This window comes from Rhamphochromis longiceps, linkage group LG1 (assembly GCF_057381845.1).
Source record: "Rhamphochromis longiceps isolate RC_006_pf linkage group LG1, R_longiceps_female_GT1.1, whole genome shotgun sequence".
In the NCBI taxonomy this organism is placed as follows: Eukaryota; Metazoa; Chordata; class Actinopteri; order Cichliformes; family Cichlidae; genus Rhamphochromis; species Rhamphochromis longiceps.
Window position 1 is genome coordinate 41,401,195 of NC_140557.1, and position 20,655 is coordinate 41,421,849.

The 20,655-nt window shown below is 44.2% G+C and overlaps 2 protein-coding genes across 5 annotated transcripts in view; both read right to left on the bottom strand.

The window, feature by feature from the left end:
- Positions 1-20,655, bottom strand: part of cemip (cell migration inducing hyaluronidase 1) — a 160,937-nt gene that overhangs the window by 74,898 nt on the left and 65,384 nt on the right. For 3 of the 4 annotated variants that reach the window (XM_085409269.1, XM_085409278.1, XM_085409285.1), the window contains exons 3-6: positions 8,811-8,948; positions 6,732-6,870; positions 5,449-5,685; positions 3,827-4,006 (exon numbers count right to left, since the gene is read on the bottom strand). In XM_085409269.1, the coding sequence (XP_085265395.1) occupies positions 3,827-4,006; positions 5,449-5,685; positions 6,732-6,870; positions 8,811-8,948 (694 nt within the window). Of the gene's footprint in view, positions 1-3,826; positions 4,007-5,448; positions 5,686-6,731; positions 6,871-8,810; positions 8,949-10,284; positions 11,143-20,655 lie in introns of those variants that run through there. The other variant, XM_085409293.1, reaches the window with a different exon arrangement.
- LOC146679230 (uncharacterized) lies at positions 13,529-15,138 on the bottom strand. Its single transcript, XM_085409444.1, has 2 exons — positions 14,864-15,138; positions 13,529-13,975 (listed from the first exon to the last, which is right to left on the bottom strand). The coding sequence occupies exons 1-2, from the start codon at positions 15,121-15,123 to the stop codon at positions 13,705-13,707; spliced, it is 531 nt and encodes a 176-aa protein (XP_085265570.1). The 5' UTR covers positions 15,124-15,138; the 3' UTR covers positions 13,529-13,704.

A 20,655-nucleotide genomic window follows, 5' to 3' on the forward strand; every position in this document is an offset into this window, starting at 1 on the left:
TGTTTCATTCTGTGGAAGTGAGCAAACTTACAAACTCTGCAGGGCATTTGGGTAATTATTGTTCCTTTGTTAGTATGTCTAAAGAGCTTTGACTGAGAACCTTCACAGACATTTGTTAGTATGGTTGAACCATTTGTTTGGTGCAGTTTTTATACATATAAAATGAGTCTATTTTAAAAATATCAAATTACTTTGGATAAATTAAAAGTGGACATTTTTAAGAAAACGATTGGGTTGGTATCTATACCTTAAAGCTCATCTGTACATGCTGATTTACTTAAATTGATTTTTATGGAGCAAATAAGCATTGTGTTGCTGTATTTCTGCATGCTGCCACAAGTACTGCTGTGACAGCTGCAGTAAAGATATGCAAATGACATAACTGAAAATGTATTGCAGAGTCTCATAAATTCCAGCTTATTAAAATGTCTCTGGGTGCACCACAAATTACACAGCCTCTCTCTCCTGATGACACCAGTGTCTGCCTGTTTGGCAATAGTGTAAGGAGAGCCGGCGACAAGAGTCGTTAGGCAGGAATCACTCTGTCGCCTCAACACTGCTCCGATCGTCCTCCACAGCATCTACAACTGTGGAAGAAAGTGCAAATTGGCAAAGGAATGTTAACTTGTGTCTCTGTCCTCAAGTCATTTATAAAACCCTCTCAGTGTTTCCCGGCTCTCATCTGCAGCATTCATTTTCATAATGCTGCGCGGCTCAGGGGCTAACCACAGGACCTGCACTGCCAACATTAACCAACATCTCCTCTCAGCCCACAACAAGGCAGCTGACATTACAACTAACAAACACGGTGCAAAGCACAATCGCACAGGCCTGTATTTTACCATGCAAAGTCACCTTTCTTTTCTTTTTCTCAAAAACAGAAGAGCACAGTAGTGTTGTTTGAAAAAGGTCTCAGTTTACAAGTATGAACACTAATGTTAGAAAATCGGAGACCTCAGCAGTCGTTTGGTTGTGATTCATGATTCAGTTTCCATTTCCCATGCATGATACACACTGACACAGTGAGTGCAGCATAACTTCACACAGTGCTCTTAGCTTCCACAGCTTCCATAATATGTAAATGTGTGTCTTTTAATCAGCACACGTATGCACATTTAGTCTTTGTAGTAGGTATGTCAAGCCCACTTTACCTGAATGACAACAGTGATGCTGTGTACAGGAAGGAGATGAGCAGACACGCCTTTCTGAGGACACTCAGATCCTTTAATGTGTCCAGCATCATGTTGGAGATCTTCTACCAAGTAAGTGCTGTTTACTCTGCTGTTGTCTGCTGGGGGGCAGCTTCAGTGCCAGAGATGCCGCAGGATCAAAAAACTAATCCACAAGGCTGGAAGCATCAGTGGTCAGAATTTACAGGCATTTGTCAGTGAGGGTCAGGGGTCACTGAACAAACGCCTTTTCTATCACGGACAACACACCCACTCCACTCCACACTACTGAATAAGCACAGGTCCTTCTCCTCAGACTAATCCAACCATAAAGACCGCTTCACTCTTACCGTTCTCGTTAAAGCTATATAACAACTCTTCATTCTTTCACAGGTGAACACACCTTTCAGGCAGAAGATCCCAAACATGTCTGATGTTTATAGTCTACATATGATTTATTACTGCCATTTGCACTTCTCTCTTGAACACTGCAAGTCTTACTTTTACTGTTTTTAACCAACTTCATTTTTACTTTCTCCATTTTTTATGAGTGTATAAATTCCTACAGTATCTCATAGTGCATGGTCCTTACAAGGCGCTCGTGGTACTTTTATTCTAAATGTGTTGTTTTTTGTTTATTGCAGACTGTACAGTTTTTTAAAATCAACAACCTTTCACCTTCCACCACCTGAGGCACAGCCACCGATCTTAGATAAGTGCATAACATTTGAATCAAAGCACGTTTTCTCAAATGGTGGTAAACTGAACTGAACTTGTCTGTGTGCTACTTAAACCTTATATTAAACCTTATAAACCATAATGAACAAATCTAAATCGTAATATTTGGCTATTGTCAGCAGGTAGACTTGAAACACAGCTAAAAATGGTCTGCCTGAAACAGTGAATGTGAAAGCCGTTTAGTTTAATGTAAATCTGGAAAAATACACTACCAGTAGAAGCTTTAAGAACACCCCAATTCTTCCAGTTTTTTTAATTGCAATTCATGTCATTCAAGTCCAATGAATAGCTTGAAATGGTACAAAGGTAACTGGTGAACTGCCAGAGCTTTGAAAAAAAGAAGTTAAGGTTAACCCAAACTGAATATAATGTACATTTGAGAATTATAAAAAAAGGCCTTTTTCAGGGAACAAAACCTGGGTTAACTATTTAAAGCTGCTCTGCAGCAATGGAGGTTGATGAAGCTCTGAAAGCTGTTGTACTACTAATTCCTACAGGTGTTCCAACTTTTCTGGATTACTTACAGCCCCTCTGTCTGCATAAAAGCAGTGTTGGCTCGGAGCACACCGTGGTATCATACCCTCGTGAGCATCTGTTGAACAGTATTGTACTGCAGAAAGTAGCGTGTTGCTAAAACAATGGTGAGAAAAAGGCAATTAACAATGCAAGAGAGACAGACCATCATCCGGGGCTGTTTTGCTAGATCCAGGGTCGGTGACTTGTACAGAGTGAGAGGCACCCTGAACCAAAACGGCTACGACAGCATTCTGCAGCACCATGCAGGACCCTCTGGTGTGCGCCTACAGCAAAACGACCCAAAACACAAGTCCAAGCTATGCCAAAACTACCTCAGGAAGAAAGAACAAGGTGGTGAGCTTGAAAACATGGAGTGGCAGCACAGTCTCCAGACTTAAACCCCATCGAGCTGGTTTGGGATGAAGTGGACAGAAGAGTGAAAGCAAAGCAGCTACAAGGTCCACATTTATGGGAAGTTCTGCAACAGACATGGGAAGAACGTTCTGAAGAATATTTGATTTCTATTTTAGAAAGAACGCCACAGGTGTGTTCAGCTGTTATAGCTGCCAAAGGTGTCTACATTGATGAGTCAAAAGTTTAGCATACATTCGATGATTTCTTTTTTAACTCCAATTGCTTATTTGTACTGTGCTTTCATTTAAGAGTGCAATGAGACATTAAACTGCATAATTTTCAATAAAAAACTGGAAAAAATGGGGTGTTCTAAAACTTTTGACCGGTAGGAAACTCAGTAGGAAACAAAGACGAACACTGTCTGCTCTCCCATGGCACATTATTCTCTAAATGATCAAGAAGACTTTATAACCAGATATAAAAGTACAAGTCTTCCAATCAGGAGTTGCTGCAGCAGACTGCAGTTGTCTCTTAGAAAACAAATGTCCTTTCTTTGTTTCCAATACTTCTCACCTTTTTAAAGTTATATTTTAGATTGCTATTTTATCACTGTGCAAGCAAAAGAAAAGTGGCCAGTGTTAGTTTGCCTAACAAATATTACCCTTGACATAGTTTGTAGAAAATCATTAATCACCAAGAGATCCCCAAAAGCTTCAGGCATTGATTAGAGAAAAGGACAACTATTCAAGGTGCTTCACCTGAGGTTCTAACATTTTCTCATTAAATCAAAGCAGTCCATGAAATGAATGCTCTGGACAATACTGTGCTGAGAGCTCAAAAACACATTTTCTTTCCTGACACGGTTTGAGCTCAGAAGTTTACACACACTCGTCAGGGAGAAGAGAATTAGTATCATTTAGAATATGCTTTGGTAGAATTGGGGGAGTGCATTTAAATGAATCAACTTCCTGTGACACACCTGGCAAAATGACAGGTTCGGTTACAGAGGTTGATGGACTTCATTTTAAAATTATGTTTCAATAGCCTACCGAAAGCCGAGACTCCCGATGTGTTTGCTGCCAAGCCTGGATATACTCTTCTTAGCGGAGTCCTCCAAGTTGTTGGAGCCCTCGTCATTGACCATCATCGCCAGTATGAGCCCAGGCTTGATGCCATCGACATATTTTGCAAGGCGATAACTCTCGTTTTTGCTGCGGTACGTGTCAAACCTGTGAGAATGATGCAGAGATTAAAAGAGAGACAGATAAAAGAGGAAAAGCACCAAATTCTTACGCCTTCTGTTCAGGGGACTTTTGAAAGCTGTGCTATTTTGCAAACAGTCTGCCATCATGAGATGACATGGAGAACACGAGCTATTTTGCACACTTGCCACTTTGCATTTTTTGCTTCAGAGCGGTTCACAGCTTGAATGAATCTCTGACGCATTTTTACTTGTAATTAAATGGTTTAAAACAAAGTTTAAAAACCTAACCAATAATGTTTCAGTCACGCTTGAGTAAAAATTGAATTGGCATTCTCCTTGTAACTAGAATAAAATTAGGAGAGTTACGACTGCATTTCACTTTTGACAACTGATTTTAAGTAGCTGCTGCAACCATTTCTACCCCTATGTACAGGTAAGTCTGCCGAGCGCCTCTCTCATTTTGCAGTAAAATCGCCGTCCTGCAGGTTTTAGCTTTAGGAGACTTTAGCTTTCTGGCACCTCGTATGTGGAACCAGCTCCCAGTTTCAGAAGACAGACATCCTCTCTACTTTTAAGAGTTTTTGATGAAGCCCATGGTTAGGGATGGATTAGTGACCTTAAACCCTGGACCCGGTTTCTTCTTTATTCATCTCTGGCTTTCTTTCACAACATGTCTTTTTCCTGCCTTCCCCACTTCACCCTCGACCACTCACACATCCCCTCCATGAGCCTTACTCTGCTGGAGGTTATATCCTGTTAAAAGGCAGTTTTTCTTTCCCACTGTCACCAAGTGCTTGACTTGTTTCATTGTTCTCTGTAGGTTGACTGTGGTTGTGATTTGGACCTATATAAATAAAACTGAATCAAATTGAATTCAAGGACAGTAACTGTGGTCTTTATTCATCAATGTCACCACCAAACATGAAAATCATTGTCACTGTATAGAAAAAGAAACTCTGTTTCAGCCTTTCTGACTGCCAAAGTGCATTTCTGTGACAGGAATGGCAGTTGGTAAGACTTCACTCATGAAATGAGAATTTTTTGATGTTATGTTTTAGCATAAAATGTCCGTTGTAAATGACACTTTTGAAATAAATGTTACTAAAGAGTCATGATAAATGACCCTTTAGTAACAACTGACATTCACTGGTAACAATCTCTCTTCGAAAGAGGGCTGACACTAATATTGCTCAATAATATATTTATGTCACTTTACTGGACCTATTGACCTGATGGCTGAATAGATTTTATTATTAATGAAAGGATATTAAGCATGTCATTGATTTCTAAATGTAATATCCGTCTGTAAAACACCGTTAGATTTATTAAGAGCACATTTGTCTACTTCATTACAACCCTTCATTAGAAGCTTATGATCTGACAGTTACCAGATCATTACTTCTCTAATTAAGTCTCCAGATTTTACTGCAGCTCTGATGCAGCCCTTATGTTCAAGAGGAACTTCACCTGTCATCATGCAGCACCTCCCCTGTCTTGGGGTCGATTACGTGGATTATGATGCCTCGATTCCCCCAGCTTCTTTGGAACAGATAGTTGTTTTGACTGCTCTCTCTGGGATGGAGGGTCTTGTTGAGGAATGTCCAGGACAGCTTCCTTTCTCCGTGAATCTCCAGTGTCCCCCCACTCCCCACGCCAATGTACTTCCTCCCAAAGTAGCTGTGCTCCTCATCGCTGTCATCCAGTCTATGGACAAGAATGGAGAATGATAAATGTTTGGACAGTATGCCAGTTTTCAAGTGGCTTTGAGACACAGAGTGCACTTTAGTTAGCCTTGATGTCGGTTTATACAAACAAATTATTGCAGAATAATTATTAAGAGTTTGTTTTCTTTCTCTTCCAAGAATTAAAAAACCCAAAAATCTTTTATGTGTGTCAGTTTTGTTAGATAGTTGGTCTTAAGGAGAGACAGAAGAATCAAATAACAAGAGAGCACAAGTCCTGTACAACAGGCTGTGACTCGTGATTACTTTACCTAAAAATTTGTCTGTTTTATTAATCTAAATTAATTTTTAGAAAAAATTCCGTTAGAGTTTGTGTCTGATTAGGTGAAAACTATGCAGTCAAATTCATGAAACCTGATGAAGACAACAAAGATGGCATCAATTAATACTTTTTAATAACCATAACAGGTATTAAGTAAATGAGTAAATAGATCTTTTACTAACAGCAAAATGATAATAAATATTTTTCTTACTAATCACAAGTAGTCTAATATGATAATGTTTGTCATTAGTTTGTGTGCAACAACAAATTCACTATTTAATACGCTATCATCACTGATAACAAAAGACAACACATTGGGATATCGAACATATTTGTTTATTACTACCGTATGTTGAGGTCGTTCTCTGTTAAAAGTTTCATTACTGGTCTTATTCTTCTGCTGCCTCATTCTACCTTCCCGTCACAGTCACGTGGCGTCACACGAGCCTCAGTCAGTCCCCTGATGTGTGCGTCACAAGAATTCTCGGATGGGTCTCAGGACCAAGTCGCTCCATTTTAACCAAACCACAATCCTTTCTTTACCACTCAGTTTACTTTTAGTCTTGTGATTCACACTGCTACCTTCTTCCAAACAAGTATAATCACTGCTTTTTAAACACGGTGTATCCACCAATTAGTAAACGTGGTAAAAATCTTACACTTACTTTTTTTCTTAACAGTAAATACCTAATAACTCATTTTTAACAAATAGTGTTTTTATTCTGCTACGTTTTATAAACCCTCACCTTCCAAATAGCAAGATGGTGAGGTTGCCTTTATAAGGACAGTCTGGGCTTCCAATGTGCAGCTCCCCCTCGTTCCCAATCAGAATGTGTTTTGTCCGAAGCAGTATAGGCCGGTTGGTGTCAGCAATCACCAGCTTTCCTGTGGGGAAGAGAGGAGGGTGGGTGAGTGATGAAGCCTCCTGGCAGGTCTTTCATGCCCCTGTGCCCACAAACTCCTTCTGTCTTCCTACCATTTATGGCCCTGAATTCAGGCTTTCCACACAAACACATACATGGATGTAGCTTGACAGCTATCTCTTTTACTTTGTCTGTAGTTCAATGATTTCAGCTCAGTAGTAAATAAGCATTCAGTGATACATCCTGCATGTATTACTTCTCTCAGAACGACCGTAGCCCTTTGTTTACCACATTTCTGTCATTAATTAAAATGATTTCTTTTGCACAATATACTCTATATACTTTTCACTTTTTAATTAAATTCAGACCATCAAGCAATCCCACAGGGAACTGGGAAAAATGAAGAAGCTGCTAAGAAACTGCAACCATCAAATACCTGCAGAGTCAGGGACAATCAGCAACTACACTCTGCCAGTAATCAGATAACCTGCTGGAACAATCAGCTGGCCAAAAGAAGAGAAACAAGCCACTGACATCAAGACAAAGAAGCTCCTTACTATGCATGGAGGGTTTCACCCCAAAGCCAGCACCCTGAGTCTGTACGCTAAACAGAAGAAAGGTGGCCAAGGACTAGTGGATGTCAGAACTGCTAGCGAAGATAAAAGAACAAAGATCTATGAGTAAATCAGGAAGATTAATAGTTTTCTTAGTGAATATCTCAGGTAGCAGAAACGCAAGCAAGAGAAGGAGCAAGAAGAGGAAGCATCATGGAAGGACAAGCCCCTGTAAGGCTTCTCATTTGTGACCCCTGCACAGGGGCGTAAGTTCCAGGGGGGTTAGGGGGGTTATGACCCCCCGAACCAATATAACCCCCCAATAAAACTATGAATTATCTTGCATAAATAGGCTGTTGATTTTCTTTACTCATTTCAGGTATTACCAGCAAAATAGTCGCATGTTTAATCATCTGGGAATTTACCCACAAAGTTACGCTGATGCCCCTGCGTATCAAAAACCCAGGCAGTAGGAGAGCATGCTTTCCACTGAGGAGCAGTAGAAGGCCAGCAGCAGCTTCTGGTTCAAGTTACTCTTCCTCAGGACATGGAGAAAGTGCAGCTGCTGTTGATCCTGCTGTTCTTTACCAGGGCAATGGTGTTGTGAACGAGATCAGCAGAGATGAGATCAGGTGTCCAGAAATCTGAAGGTGGAGACAGATTCCACCAGTTCCCCATTTATAATGAGAGGGGAGGGGACCAGTCCGTGCCTCCTGAAGTCCATTATAAGTTCTTTTGTTTGAAGGATATTCAGCTTCAGGCTATTTTCGGAGCAACAGCCAGACATGTTTTCCATCTCTGCCCAGTACACTGTCTCACCTCCATCAGAGATGAGCCCTACCATGGTGTTGTCATCAGCATACTTGACAATGACGTTAGTTGAGGTGGGTTGGTGAGCAGTCATCGATGTACAGGGTGTATAGTAGGGGGTTGAGAATGTGCTTGGACCAACTGGTAGAGTGGCAAAATTTGTTGAGCTCCTCTGAGACTGAAGCTGCAGGTTTGGGGGGTTCTGGTAAGGGCTACGAGTTCAGTGACTGTAAATCCCAGTGTAGCTGCAGCCTTAGTTAGACTGAAAGACTTTTCCTGGAGTATTTCAAACACAGATAAGCTATGCCCCCCTACTCCTCACCAAAACACCTCACCTACTGCTCATATTACACAGTCCAAATGTTACTTTTCTCTGGTGGGTCTGTGTTGGGTTCAGCTAAATTCAAACCACAATCCCAAACCACTGCAACTATGGGACACCTTTTGTTATCTCTGAAGCATGTAAGAATCATGGTCTCTTTCTTCTTCCTTTCTCTTGCTAGTTTTCTTCCTATGCTGAAGCTTTTCTTCACCGGTCTCCTGAAATATCACTTCAGTTTAGAGAAAGATAAAGAGATGATAGATTTGTCCAGTTTACCTCCGCTGAGAATCTCAATAGAGTGGACAGTAGCTGAAGTTGTGAGAAGGACCGTGCTGTTATTACTGATCGTCACACGGTGGTCTTCACTGTGTCCTGGCATCCATGGTTGCAGTCCTGGCTCCTTATCTGGGCATACTGAATGACACAGAAAAAAAACACCGTTAACTTTGATCAGCTCATCAGTCAATGAGATCAACATGTGTACATTTCACTCATGAAAAGATTTCAGAACAGTTGGTTCAGCATCATTTTTACATCCATGTTTAGGGACAAATATTGTACACTGTTATATACTGAATGTTTTTCAGTTACATTTTATAGACATCAAAAAATACAAACGTTTAAAATATACAGATGGCCAACAAAGCAGAGGAAAATGAAATATAGAGTTTCTTAGCACATCTTCAGTGCTCCCTAACATTGATTGTCCTTCTTTGGTGAAGCCCAGACTGACTTCCCTGCAGCAGAAAGAAGTGATGATGCTAGTCACAGCTGTCAGAACAAATATTGCTGTGCCCTCACATATGTGGATCACAGACTTTCATTGATTACAGATAAATATCAAATCTGAGAACTTTGTTGATTGCACCTTGTTTTTTGTATCCAACTCTGAAGCTGTGGGATCATTTCACAGAAGGACTACAAAGCTGGTGATCTTTTTAACCGCTTTTTCACTGTTGGTCACTAAAAGCAGATTATTTCATGAAAAAAGTATTAAAAACTACACTACATTACCACAATCTTCATCCTCCTGTCTATGACTCACTACTCTATGTTGGTGCTTAAATGAAGGATGTCTCAGCTCCTAAAATTCACCAAGTGAAAGTGAAGTGAAAGATGGGGCTGCAGGTGGAGCTTCAACTGTAAATGCACAAGTGTATCTTTTAGGTGTTTTTACCTTCAGTGAGGCATGGCACACATATGGCTTTACAACACATGGTAAGAGAAGGACTTTAAACAGCTGATCCTTTTCATTCATGTTTTTTAAGTTACTTAAAATGATCAGGTTTTCTGCCCATCACTGTTTCAGTGTTCAAAAATAAATTCTTGTTCATAAGAAATATGTGTCTGTCATATTTCACAATGCTTTTCTTAATTAAATTTGTCTGTCCATGTGATAACACCCATTGGAAGTCAAAAAAGAATGAAAAGGTTCTATACAAAAAGAGCCAAGCTAGGACAAGTTCTTAAAAATGCAATCAAACAGGACACCACTGTAAGTGGATTAAGAGACAGCCCCAGGTCAGTGCCTCAGTCTTACAGCCCTTGCACATTTTTATTGGCCTGCAAAAAAAACTTTTTAATTTATATTTTTAAATATGAATGCAGTTATTATTATTGTATTTGTTACACTTTAAATCTGAAAAATAAAGACAATATGGTACAGCCTCCAATTTCTCAACAAGCCTGTCTTTTAAAGTGGCCTCTAACTATAAGCATTAAAAAATCCAGGTAAGTTGAAAAACCTTACCTGCTGTGGAGTTATTATGGAGTAAATTATTCATAGCCATGAAAATAATCTTTTGTAACAGGCTGCAAACCCAGCAACATTGCTGGAAATATAGACATTAACATTACTCATGTTTTATTACACAGCCACACGGGATTGATGTTAGAGTAACAATGATCAAGTTAGGCCCGTGTGGCCTCCTACACATTGTTTCCAAGCAGCTCCCTCTTCTAAAGACGCTCAGACACTGAGTATGTCCAGTAGGGCTGCACAATTAATCGTTAGAAAATCGCGATCTCGATTCATACTTATGTGCGATCTCATTTCCAAATGACAACGATTAAAAAAATAAAATAAAAAAAAGACGACGATTGTAGCGCATTTTGATCCGGGACGTACTCTGCATGAAAACAAGCGCTCACTCTTCCTGCTCAACAAATGACGAGGGCGGAGCCTTATACCACGTGATACAGAAGCTGTGCCGTGTGATGCTAAAATTAGCAGGAAAAAACAACGGCGAGCACGTCAGGGATGACGAGAAAGTGACAGGAGAAAATCCGTCCCGGTCAACCACCCAAACATCAATAACGGGAACCTTATACAGCGCTTCTCTATACCCGTCGACCTCCCGCAGGCACAAAGACATTACGGAGGCTATCACTTATCACCTGACCACAGATATGGCTCCATCAACACTGTGCAAAACGAGGGATTTAGGAAAACGATCAACACCCTAGACAAACGCTGCACAGTGCCGTCCCGCAACTATTTTTCTATTGTTGCACTACCTGCTCTGTACACGCAGCGTCGAGCAACGGTGGAGACCGAATCTCAAGCAGTACAACATTTTGCAGCAACAAAACGTGAGACATTTGTTGTTTTTATGTTTATTTATTGTTTTTATGTTCAGTCTCAACTGTTACGAAGTTGATGTGCAGTTAATAAGTGCGATAAATATTTATACTGGAAAAGAAAATCTGAGAGAATCGTGATCTCAATTCTAAGCCAAAAAATCGTGATTCTCATTTTATGCAAAATCAAACAGCCCTACTGTCCAGTAATGCGAATTCTTCTGAAGTACATCCTGTTGTGTACTATATGGGAGAAGGCCACTTTGGCATCAGCGTCCTCTACTACATGATATCTCATTGTCATTCACATTCTGAATCATTAAAGTCCATCTCCCATATATTTTTCAGGTCATACTGGTTATAAAACCGACTGCAAACAGCAATATTGGCAGTTGAATCCAGCTGCATTAAATGGTGAACCAGGACATAAGACTAAAATCATTCTTCATCAGTCATTCTTTGCCTGCCCACTAATTCATAGAAGAAAGAACAACTAAACTAAACTAAAAAAAATTCAGATTACTTCCAGTTATGCTCACGTATCATGATGTCACCAAATTCCTCAGAGTTCGAGCCGCTCATTGATATGCAGCACCATTACTAAGCCTCTAATAAAAAGTAGATCTGCATCAGATTGGAGAGCTCTTACGGTGTGTTCACACCGAACGCGATGGACGCGAATAGAGCGTCAGGTTTACATGTAAAGTCAATGGAAAGGCGCGATGACGCGCGATTGCGGGTCCCGCGAAAATTCGGAAGCAGATTTGCATCGCGAAAACGCCAAAACGCGTGAAACGCGCGTCAGTGTAGCGCGTCTGGCGCGTTTGACTCGCGAATAAAACCGCGCGTGAGTTTTTGTGTTGCATTTTGTGCATACGCGCGTTTCGCGTCTACCGCTCGAGTTGGAAAAATCTGAACTCCAGCGTCAAATCGCGCCGTGACAACCAATCAGGAGCCTGGTGACGTGGCTGTTACCTAGGTCAAAGGGGCAGATCCAGCCAAAGCCTTTCATACTTCAATGGAGGGGAAGGCTAATCAATGCGGTAGCAAACAACTCGGAGCTGTACAACACCAGCTGCTTTCAGTACCGAGACAGGAATAAAAAGGACTGAGCTTGGAGGAAGATATGTGAAGAGATCGGGCAACCTGGTAAGTTCATTCATTTCTCTTTTGAAAGTTTTCACTGACCCGGGGAAGCCGCACAAAAGCTAGCAAGCCACCGCTATTTTCCCACTGACGTACAAATACCGTTCTGCTTTTATGCATGTTATCATTTAAGGAATATATTTTATTGTTTATTAATAAACAGCACACAGTGGTCCCGCTGTTCATCCGTCACTGCTTTGCTTTTTCGCTGATTTTTTATTGCACAGTACAGCATTGCATTCTGCAGCCTGATTGACAAATCTCCTGCGCTTGCCAAATTTATCACGTTTGGTTTTGATAACCATCGCGTCCAATAGAAAAAACAGCACAAAAACACCCATAACTATGAGCCTCATTCGGAAATAGACACCTGCACCGTGAGGGAAAAAGGCGCACGAAAGTGGCGGGCAGATGAAGACAAACCGCGGCATAATAATACTTTTACGTTTTGCAATCTACAAAGGTTTGCACTTTGAGAATCAATTGTGAGAACTGTGACCAGGGGCTAGTTATTCTGAGAACCCCTGCAATAAATGAGGGACCACTGTCTACTCTACGATTATTATATCGAACCTGTTAACATTTAATACTGTATTGATAGAACCAACTGATTCTGCAGCAGAGCATCCCCAGTCCCTGAGCTCCTGCTGCTGCACCCACAGATATGTACAGCAAGCACTGATACCTTTTTAGTCGGTGGGATTCCCTTGTGATCACCTTTACTAAATATCTACAACCAATCTGATTATATCCTGTTATTGTTTTTTTTTTTTTTCCAATGTTGAAATTAAAATCTAGTAGCAGCCTTCTCATTTCTTTGTGTTTTGTGCTGTTTTACAGGCCCACAGAGGAGGACGGCTCCGAGGCAGATGAGGGACAGGTCCCAGGACGGTCCATCGGCGGTGGAGCTGGCCATCCTGGAGTCCCTGAAGAGCCCACACCAGTCTCCAATGGAGCATTTCCTCCTCAGCCTTGTTCCTGCTCTGGAGAGCAGCTGGTCCTTTTTATTCCTGTCTCTCTGTAAATTCTTATATTTTATATATTTATGTTTAATGTTTTTCTGTTTGAGACTTTTAATATTATTTCAAATAAATGTTTATAATGACTAATGTCTCAGTTCTACTACACAGCAAATGTTGGCACACGACTTGACACATGTAGAATTTATTTCATATTATACTAATGACAAAATATACTGATACAGTGGGATGCAGAAGTTTGGGCAACCTTGTTAATAGACATTATTTTCCTGTATAAATTGTTGGTTGTTACAATAAAAAATGTCAGTTAAATATCATACAGGAGACACACACAGTGATATTTGAGAAGTGAAAAGAAGTTTACTGGATTTACAGAAAGTGTGCAATAATTGTTTAAACAAAATCAAGCAGGTGCATCAATTTGGGCACCACAAAAAAGAAATGAAATGAATATTTAGTGTATATCAATGTGTGTGTCTCCTATATGATATATGGGGTGCCTTTGTCTGGATGTGCTTCCCATCCAGAGCTGCACAGCACAGAGGAAAGTTCCAGCGCTCCTGGAATCCCTCTGTGATGGAGCGCCAGTCTCCAGGTGAAGGCACAGCCATGAAGTCGTCCACTAGACAGTCCCAGATGGACGTCGCTGCCTGGGGGGTGATCTGGCTCACCGTGGACACACCGACTCTGAAACTGAACGCGATGGTCCTGAAGGAGTCCCCGGTGACAAGGAACCTGGACAAAATTGTTCAAAATCAGTATTATGTGTACTGCAGTTACAAAATACATCATTCAAATTCCAAAATACTTTTGTGATGTCAGATTTAAATCACAAAACATGAATCTTACATAAAACCTTTTGTAATTATAAGGATAATTACAAAATGTATATTAGATCATATCTAAAACAGTTGTGTTTTGTTTTAACTTTAACATATCATAATTTGATTGGTAGCAACTTTCACAACTACAGTGAGCCAATCACTCATAATTCCTAAACATGTCAATCAGGTAGGAATGAAGTAAGACATTAATAGAAATAAAGAGTTGTATGTTGACATGTAGCCCTTTCCTTGCTTAAATCATTAATATTTTTGAAAAATTAATCTGTGATAAGACAGCTTATCAAGATAGAACCATGTAACTAAAGATGAACCAAACTGTTCACATTTTTATCTAACTCTGTTTTAATAAAGGCTGTGACCCCTGCTATAGAGTCTGACAGCTGCAGGGATTATATACAAATATTCAACTATCCCAGAATTAAACCAGGTCTAAATAAAAAGGAGTGAGTATCACTACAAAGGTTAACTCAGTGGTCCTAATGCTACAGTTTGATATCAGCAAACACCGAGCGCATACATTGATGTGACACCACAGCCATGCTATCATGCAAACACTGATAACAGCATAAATCGAATTAAATCGGGACTTGATGAGAGCTTCTGAGTATCACTAGAAATATTATAAAGAGTCGTCTCTGTACCACAGTTTGCTTTCAGTAAACACCGACAGCATTCACTGTTAGCATAGCACATCCATGTTAGCAGTGTATAACTGGATGGATTAGCATATTAGCACAGATATCAATAAAGGACTACCGTATTAAATAGTTTTACTAACCTCAGGCAGACGGACAGGCGCTCTGCAGGTGGGATTGAGCGTCTGTAGTTGGTGTCTAGGCGGGCAATGCTGGGACCGACGAGGGAAAGCAGGTCCTCAAACTGGCCAACGGTGATAGCGCTGGAATCGGCCGTCATCCAGGCGCAGCTCCTGGAGCAAGTGGTGAAACTCACCAAACTGCTCATGCCTCTGGAGGACCTGATGGACCCAGGTACGGCGAGAACGTCTGTTACGCTGCTGCTCTGCTCTCCACAGTACATAGAGAAGGGAGACTCTCTCTTCAAGTGCTAGCTCGATAGCTGCCATCTTGCAAAGATACCGGTCTGGCACAACTCCCTCCCACATTCCTCCCACATTTCCGGTTCACGCGCGTCAAAATATCATATTTTGACGCGCGATGGATTTTTCTTGGACACGCGTTGAGACGCGAATGTACACGCGTCAAATTAGGGGCGTTTGGGGCGTTTTATTCGCGTCCATCGCGTTCGGTGTGAACACACCGTTATGGTTGTGATGAGAAAGATTTTCTCCGTTTGCAGTCTGACTAAAGCTGCATTAAAAAAGAGCCATGAAGAAAGATGCAGATACGTGTGTTAAGTTTAAAGTGGAAGAACTTTTGTAATGCTTTAGGCACACACACACACACACACACACACACACACACACACACACACACACACACACACACACACACACACACACACACACACAATGTTGGGTCAGGATTGGTTGTGACCTTGCTTGGCCCAATGCCTTTGAGATAAAGAATTCTACTTTCTCGTACAAAATCCAGGTAAACACAAGCCTGTAGTGTGTGTGTGTGTGTGTGTGTGTGTGTGTGTGTGTGTGTGTGTGTGTGTGTGTGTGTGTGTGTGTTTAGACGTCTTTGTGATACTTGTGGAGACCAACTGTCCCTTATGGGGACAAAACGCCCGTCTCATTGAGTTTGAAGACATTTTTGAGGCTCAAAATGTTGTTTTAATGTCAGGTTTAGGGTTCAGGCAAAGGGTCAGGGTTAGGCATTCTGTTCTGATGGGTAGGGTAAGCGGCTGGGGAAAGCATTATGTCAATTAGATGTCCTCACTAAGATATGAAAACGAGTGTGTGTATGTGTGTGAGAGAGAGAGATTGAATGTCTTTTCTTTCTGTCCACAGGCATGTACGCAGAGTGTATGCACATGCATATGTCATACATGTGCATGCACTGTATTTTACTATGTGTGAGGAAGGGGTTGGTGGAAATCTTTGGTTATTTAATTCAGCGTCCCTAAATCATCCAATTTTGCTGCTCAGTTCAGTCAAGCCAAACAACAGCTCTCCTCTCACTGCCTCCCCCGTTCCTTCTCTCCCAGTCTGGGACATCAATCTGATGAAAAACATTAGCATCCATCAAACCTCTTTAGCTGTAAATCCACAAGTTGATAATAGTATTCTTGCAGGTGAACATCATAGATCACAGTGCTTCCTGCTGATTGATTTCACTACAGCCAGCACTTGTTATTTTATCTATGTTCTGCACATCTGTTATTTTTTCTTTAAGCATGTATTTACATCCATTAGTATGCCAAAGAGGGACGGTGTCTGATGAAATGTATGTTTTAGAAATGCTATTGTGTAGCTCACTTATATTACCACGTTACACAAAATGTTCATATTACCTGTCAGTGCCACAGAAAAAATGTCATTTCAAGTCAATTAAGAACGTCATGATGATGAAGGAAGAAATTCTCTGGTTGCTTTTAGAGAAAGGGATGGATCAGCTGATAAAATGTTCCTACGCTGACCCTGAAGAGTGGGGAAAACACTGCACAGAACAGTGCAAGCATCAGTGTCAATATCCTTTATACTGATTAAAGGATTTAAAGTGTACTCATTCCAATTACAGGGCCTCGAAAGAGTCCTGTATTGTTATTTTTCGTCACTACCTCCCCGAGTCGGGAGTGGGTAATTTGCGCGCCTGCTGCCTTCCTTGGATGTGGTAGCCGTTTCTCAGGCTCCCTCTCCGGAATCGAACCCTGATTCCCCGTTACCCGTGGTCACCATGGTAGGCACATAAAGTACCATCGAAAGTTGATAGGGCAGACATTCGAATGAGACGTCGCCGCCACGGAGGGCCAGCGATCGGCTCGAGGTTATCTAGAGTCACCAAAGCGGCCGGGGCGCCCCCGAGAGGACGCCCCACATGGGTTTTGGGTCTGATAAATGCATGCATACCCGGAGGGTCAGCGCTCGTTTGCATGTATTAGCTCTAGAATTGCCACAGTTATCCAAGTAACGGATGAGCGATCAAAGGAACCATAACTGATTTAATGAGCCATTCGCAGTTTCACTGTACCGGCCGCGTGTACTTAGACCTGCATGGCTTAATCTTTGAGACAAGCATATGCTACTGGCAGGATCAACCAGGTAGCCCCTCAGGCGGCGGCAGCGGCGCGCACGCACGCACGCGCTCGCTCGCTCGCTCGCTCGGGGCTACTGAGCCCTGTCGACCAGGGCGAGGCTTTCCGGACGCACGTGTGGACCAGGGCGAGGGTTCGAGAAACCGTGTTTGCCGGACGGGGCCCCGTCGCCCTCGTGGGGTGGGCAAACTCTGGGTTTGCCTACCCACTCTGCGACGAGGCCCGCCGTGGTATGACCACCGGGACGGACCGGGCGTCTCGGTCTCGCTACCGAGCGATCGCGGCTGGCGGGGGGGGGGGAAGCGCGGGGAGGACAGGGCGGGGTCCGAGAACCACCACCCCCTTCGACCTTCGCGCTGTAACCCCCGGCCAGCGCTAGAGGCGAGCCTGCGGGCCGGAGGAGCTGACCGCCCGAAGGCGCCGGCGAAGGTGCCGGGCCCGGCGGCAGCCCTCTGATGGCAGGCCACGTTTGCCAGTCGATCGGGGTGGGAGGGAAGGCTGGCAGGCAGGTGGGCCGGAAGAGGAGGCTGCTGTGGCAGCAACTCGCTCTCTCGCGCCGTCCCAGTGCCGTCCGAGCGTTGCCGAGGGTGTCTGCTGACTTGCGCATCTTCAGACACCCGTCTCCCATAAATGACGGAGGGCACCTTTGCTACTCATTACCCTTAGACTGCTCAACTGGAGAGGGGAGAAAAAAAGGCCCTGGCCGAGGTGGTGAGTCGGCCTCCTCTCTCCCTCACGGTTGAAAAAGATGTGCTCCTGGCGCACTGGCCCTGCTGAAAATCTCTCTCCATTTGGCCGAGGCAGAGAGTCGGCCTCCTCTCTCCCTTACGGTCGAAAAAGATGTGCTGCTGTTGAACTGGCCATTACATCCTCACCTGATCTAGTCCCCCATTAGATCCCCCCCCCCCCCCCCCCCCCCCCCGCAGTTACCCCGTACCACATATCTAGCACGGACCTTGACTTCCAGCAGGCCCCGGGGACCCACATTACCCCCCCCCCCCCCCCCCCCCCCCCCCCTGCAGTTACCCTGTACCACATATCTAGCATGGACCTTGACTTCCAGCAGGCCCCGTGGACCCACATTACCCCCCCCCCCCCCCCCTGCAGTTACCCTGTGCCACATATCTAGCATGGACCTGGACCTCCAGCAGGCCCTGGGGACCCACATACTCCCCTGCTCTACTCCCCCACTAGCTTTCCTTTCTTGCAGTTACGCTCCAGCGCATATCCAGCATGGACCTTGACCTCCAGCAGGCCCCGTGAACCCACATTACCCCCCCCCCCCCCTGCAGTTACCCTGTACCACGTATCTAGCATGGACCTGGACCTCCAGCAGGCCCCGGGGACCCACACTTAAGCCCCCTCCCACTAACAAAGCAGAACACCACTGGCAAAATCCTCGTGCCCCTGGTACTCCAGAAAGCACATTGAAATGTGCCCCTGGTACACTGCGCAGAAGAACTGCCGCACACACACACACACACACACGCACGCACGCACGCACGCACTGCTTGTGCCTATGGTACGACAACTTTTCTCGTGCCTATGGTACGACAACTTTTCTCGTGCCTATGGTACAACAATTTTTCTCGTGCCTATGGTACAACAACTTTTCGCCGTGCCCCTGGTACACCGCTCAGTAGCACTTTGCCACACAAACTCTCCTCGTACCTATGGTACGACAACTTTTCTCGTGCCTATGGTACAACAACTTTTCGCCATGCCCCTGGTACACCGCTCAGTAGCACTTTGCCACACAAACTCTCCTCGTGCCTATGGTACGACAACTTTTCTCGTGCCTATGGTACAACAACTTTCCTCCGTGCCCCTGGTACGACAGCTTTTCTCGTGCCTATGGTACAACAACTTTTCTCGTGCCTATGGTACAACAACTTTTCGCCATGCCCCTGGTACACCGCTCAGTAGCACTTTGCCACACAAACTCTCCTCGTGCCTATGGTACGACAACTTTTCTCGTGCCTATGGTACAACAACTTTCCACCGTGCCCCTGGTACGACAGCTTTTCTCGTGCCTATGGTACAACAACTTTTCTCGTGCCTATGGTACAACAACTTTCCTCCGTGCCCCTGGTACGACAGCTTTTCTCGTGCCTATGGTACAACAACTTTTCTCGTGCCTATGGTACAACAACTTTTCGCCATGCCCCTGGTACACCGCTCAGTAGCACTTTGCCACACAAACACTCCTCGTACCTATGGTACGACAACTTTTCTCGTGCCTATGGTACGACAACTTTTCTCGTGCCTATGGTACAACAACTTTTCGCCGTGTCCCTGGTACACCGCTCAGTAGCACTTTGCCACACAAACTCTCCTCGTGCCTATGGTACGACAACTTTTCTCGTGCCTATGGTACGACAACTTTTCTCGTGCCTATGGTACAACAACCTTTCCCCGTGCCCCTGGTACACTGCGCAGAAACTCTTTGCCACACACACACACCACTCGTGCCCCTGGTACGACAACAGGCCCCGGGGACCTACATCGCACCTTGCTCTTGCCTCCCTTACAGCTGAAAAAGGTACATGCCTGTGCCCTGGCCCTGCTGAAATTCCCTCTCCATTTAGCCGAGGCAGTGAGTCGGCCTCCTGTCTCCCTTTACGGTCGAAAAAGATGTGCTCCTGGGCGCGCTTGCCCTGCTGCTACTCACATCGGGCATGGACCTGGACCTCCAGCAGGCCCCGGGGACCTACATCACACCTTGCTCTTGCCTCCCTTACAGCTGAAAAAGGTCCATGCCTGTGCCCTGGCCCTGCTGAAATTCCCTCTCCATTTAGCCGAGGCAGTGAGTCGGCCTCCTGTCTCCCTTTACGGTCGAAAAAGATGTGCTCCTGGGCGCGCTTGCCCTGCTGCTACTCACATCGGGCATGGACCTGGACCTCCAGCAGGCCCCGGGGACCTACATCACACCTTGCTCTTGCCTCCCTTACAGCTGAAAAAGGTCCATGCCTGTGCCCTGGCCCTGCTGAAATTCCCTCTCCATTTAGCCGAGGCAGTGAGTCGGCCTCCTGTCTCACTTTACGGTCGAAAAAGATGTGCTCCTGGGCGCGCTGGCCCTGCTGCTACTCACATCGGGCATGGACCTGGACCTCCAGCAGGCCCCGGGGACCTACATCACACCTTGCTCTTGCCTCCCTTACAGCTGAAAAGGTCCATGCTTTTGCCCTGGCCCTTCTGAAATTCCCTCTCCATTTAGCCGAGGCAGTGAGTCGGCCTCCTGTCTCCTTCACGGTCGAAAAAGATGTGCTCCTGGGCGCGCTGGCCCTGCTGCTACTCACATCGGGCATGGACCTGGACCTCCAGCAGGCCCCGGGGACCAACATACTCCTCTGCTCTAATCCCCCATGAGCTTTCCTTCTCCTGCAGTTACCC

Coding starts and splice junctions, on each gene's coding strand:
- LOC146679230 (XM_085409444.1), bottom strand. CDS start 15,123: ATGTACTGTGGAGAGCAGAGCAGCAGCGTAACAGACGTTCTCGCCGTA. Junction 13,976..14,863: donor CGCCTGTCCGTCTGCCTGAG/GTTAGTAAAACT, acceptor AATTTTGTCCAG/GTTCCTTGTCACCGGGGACT.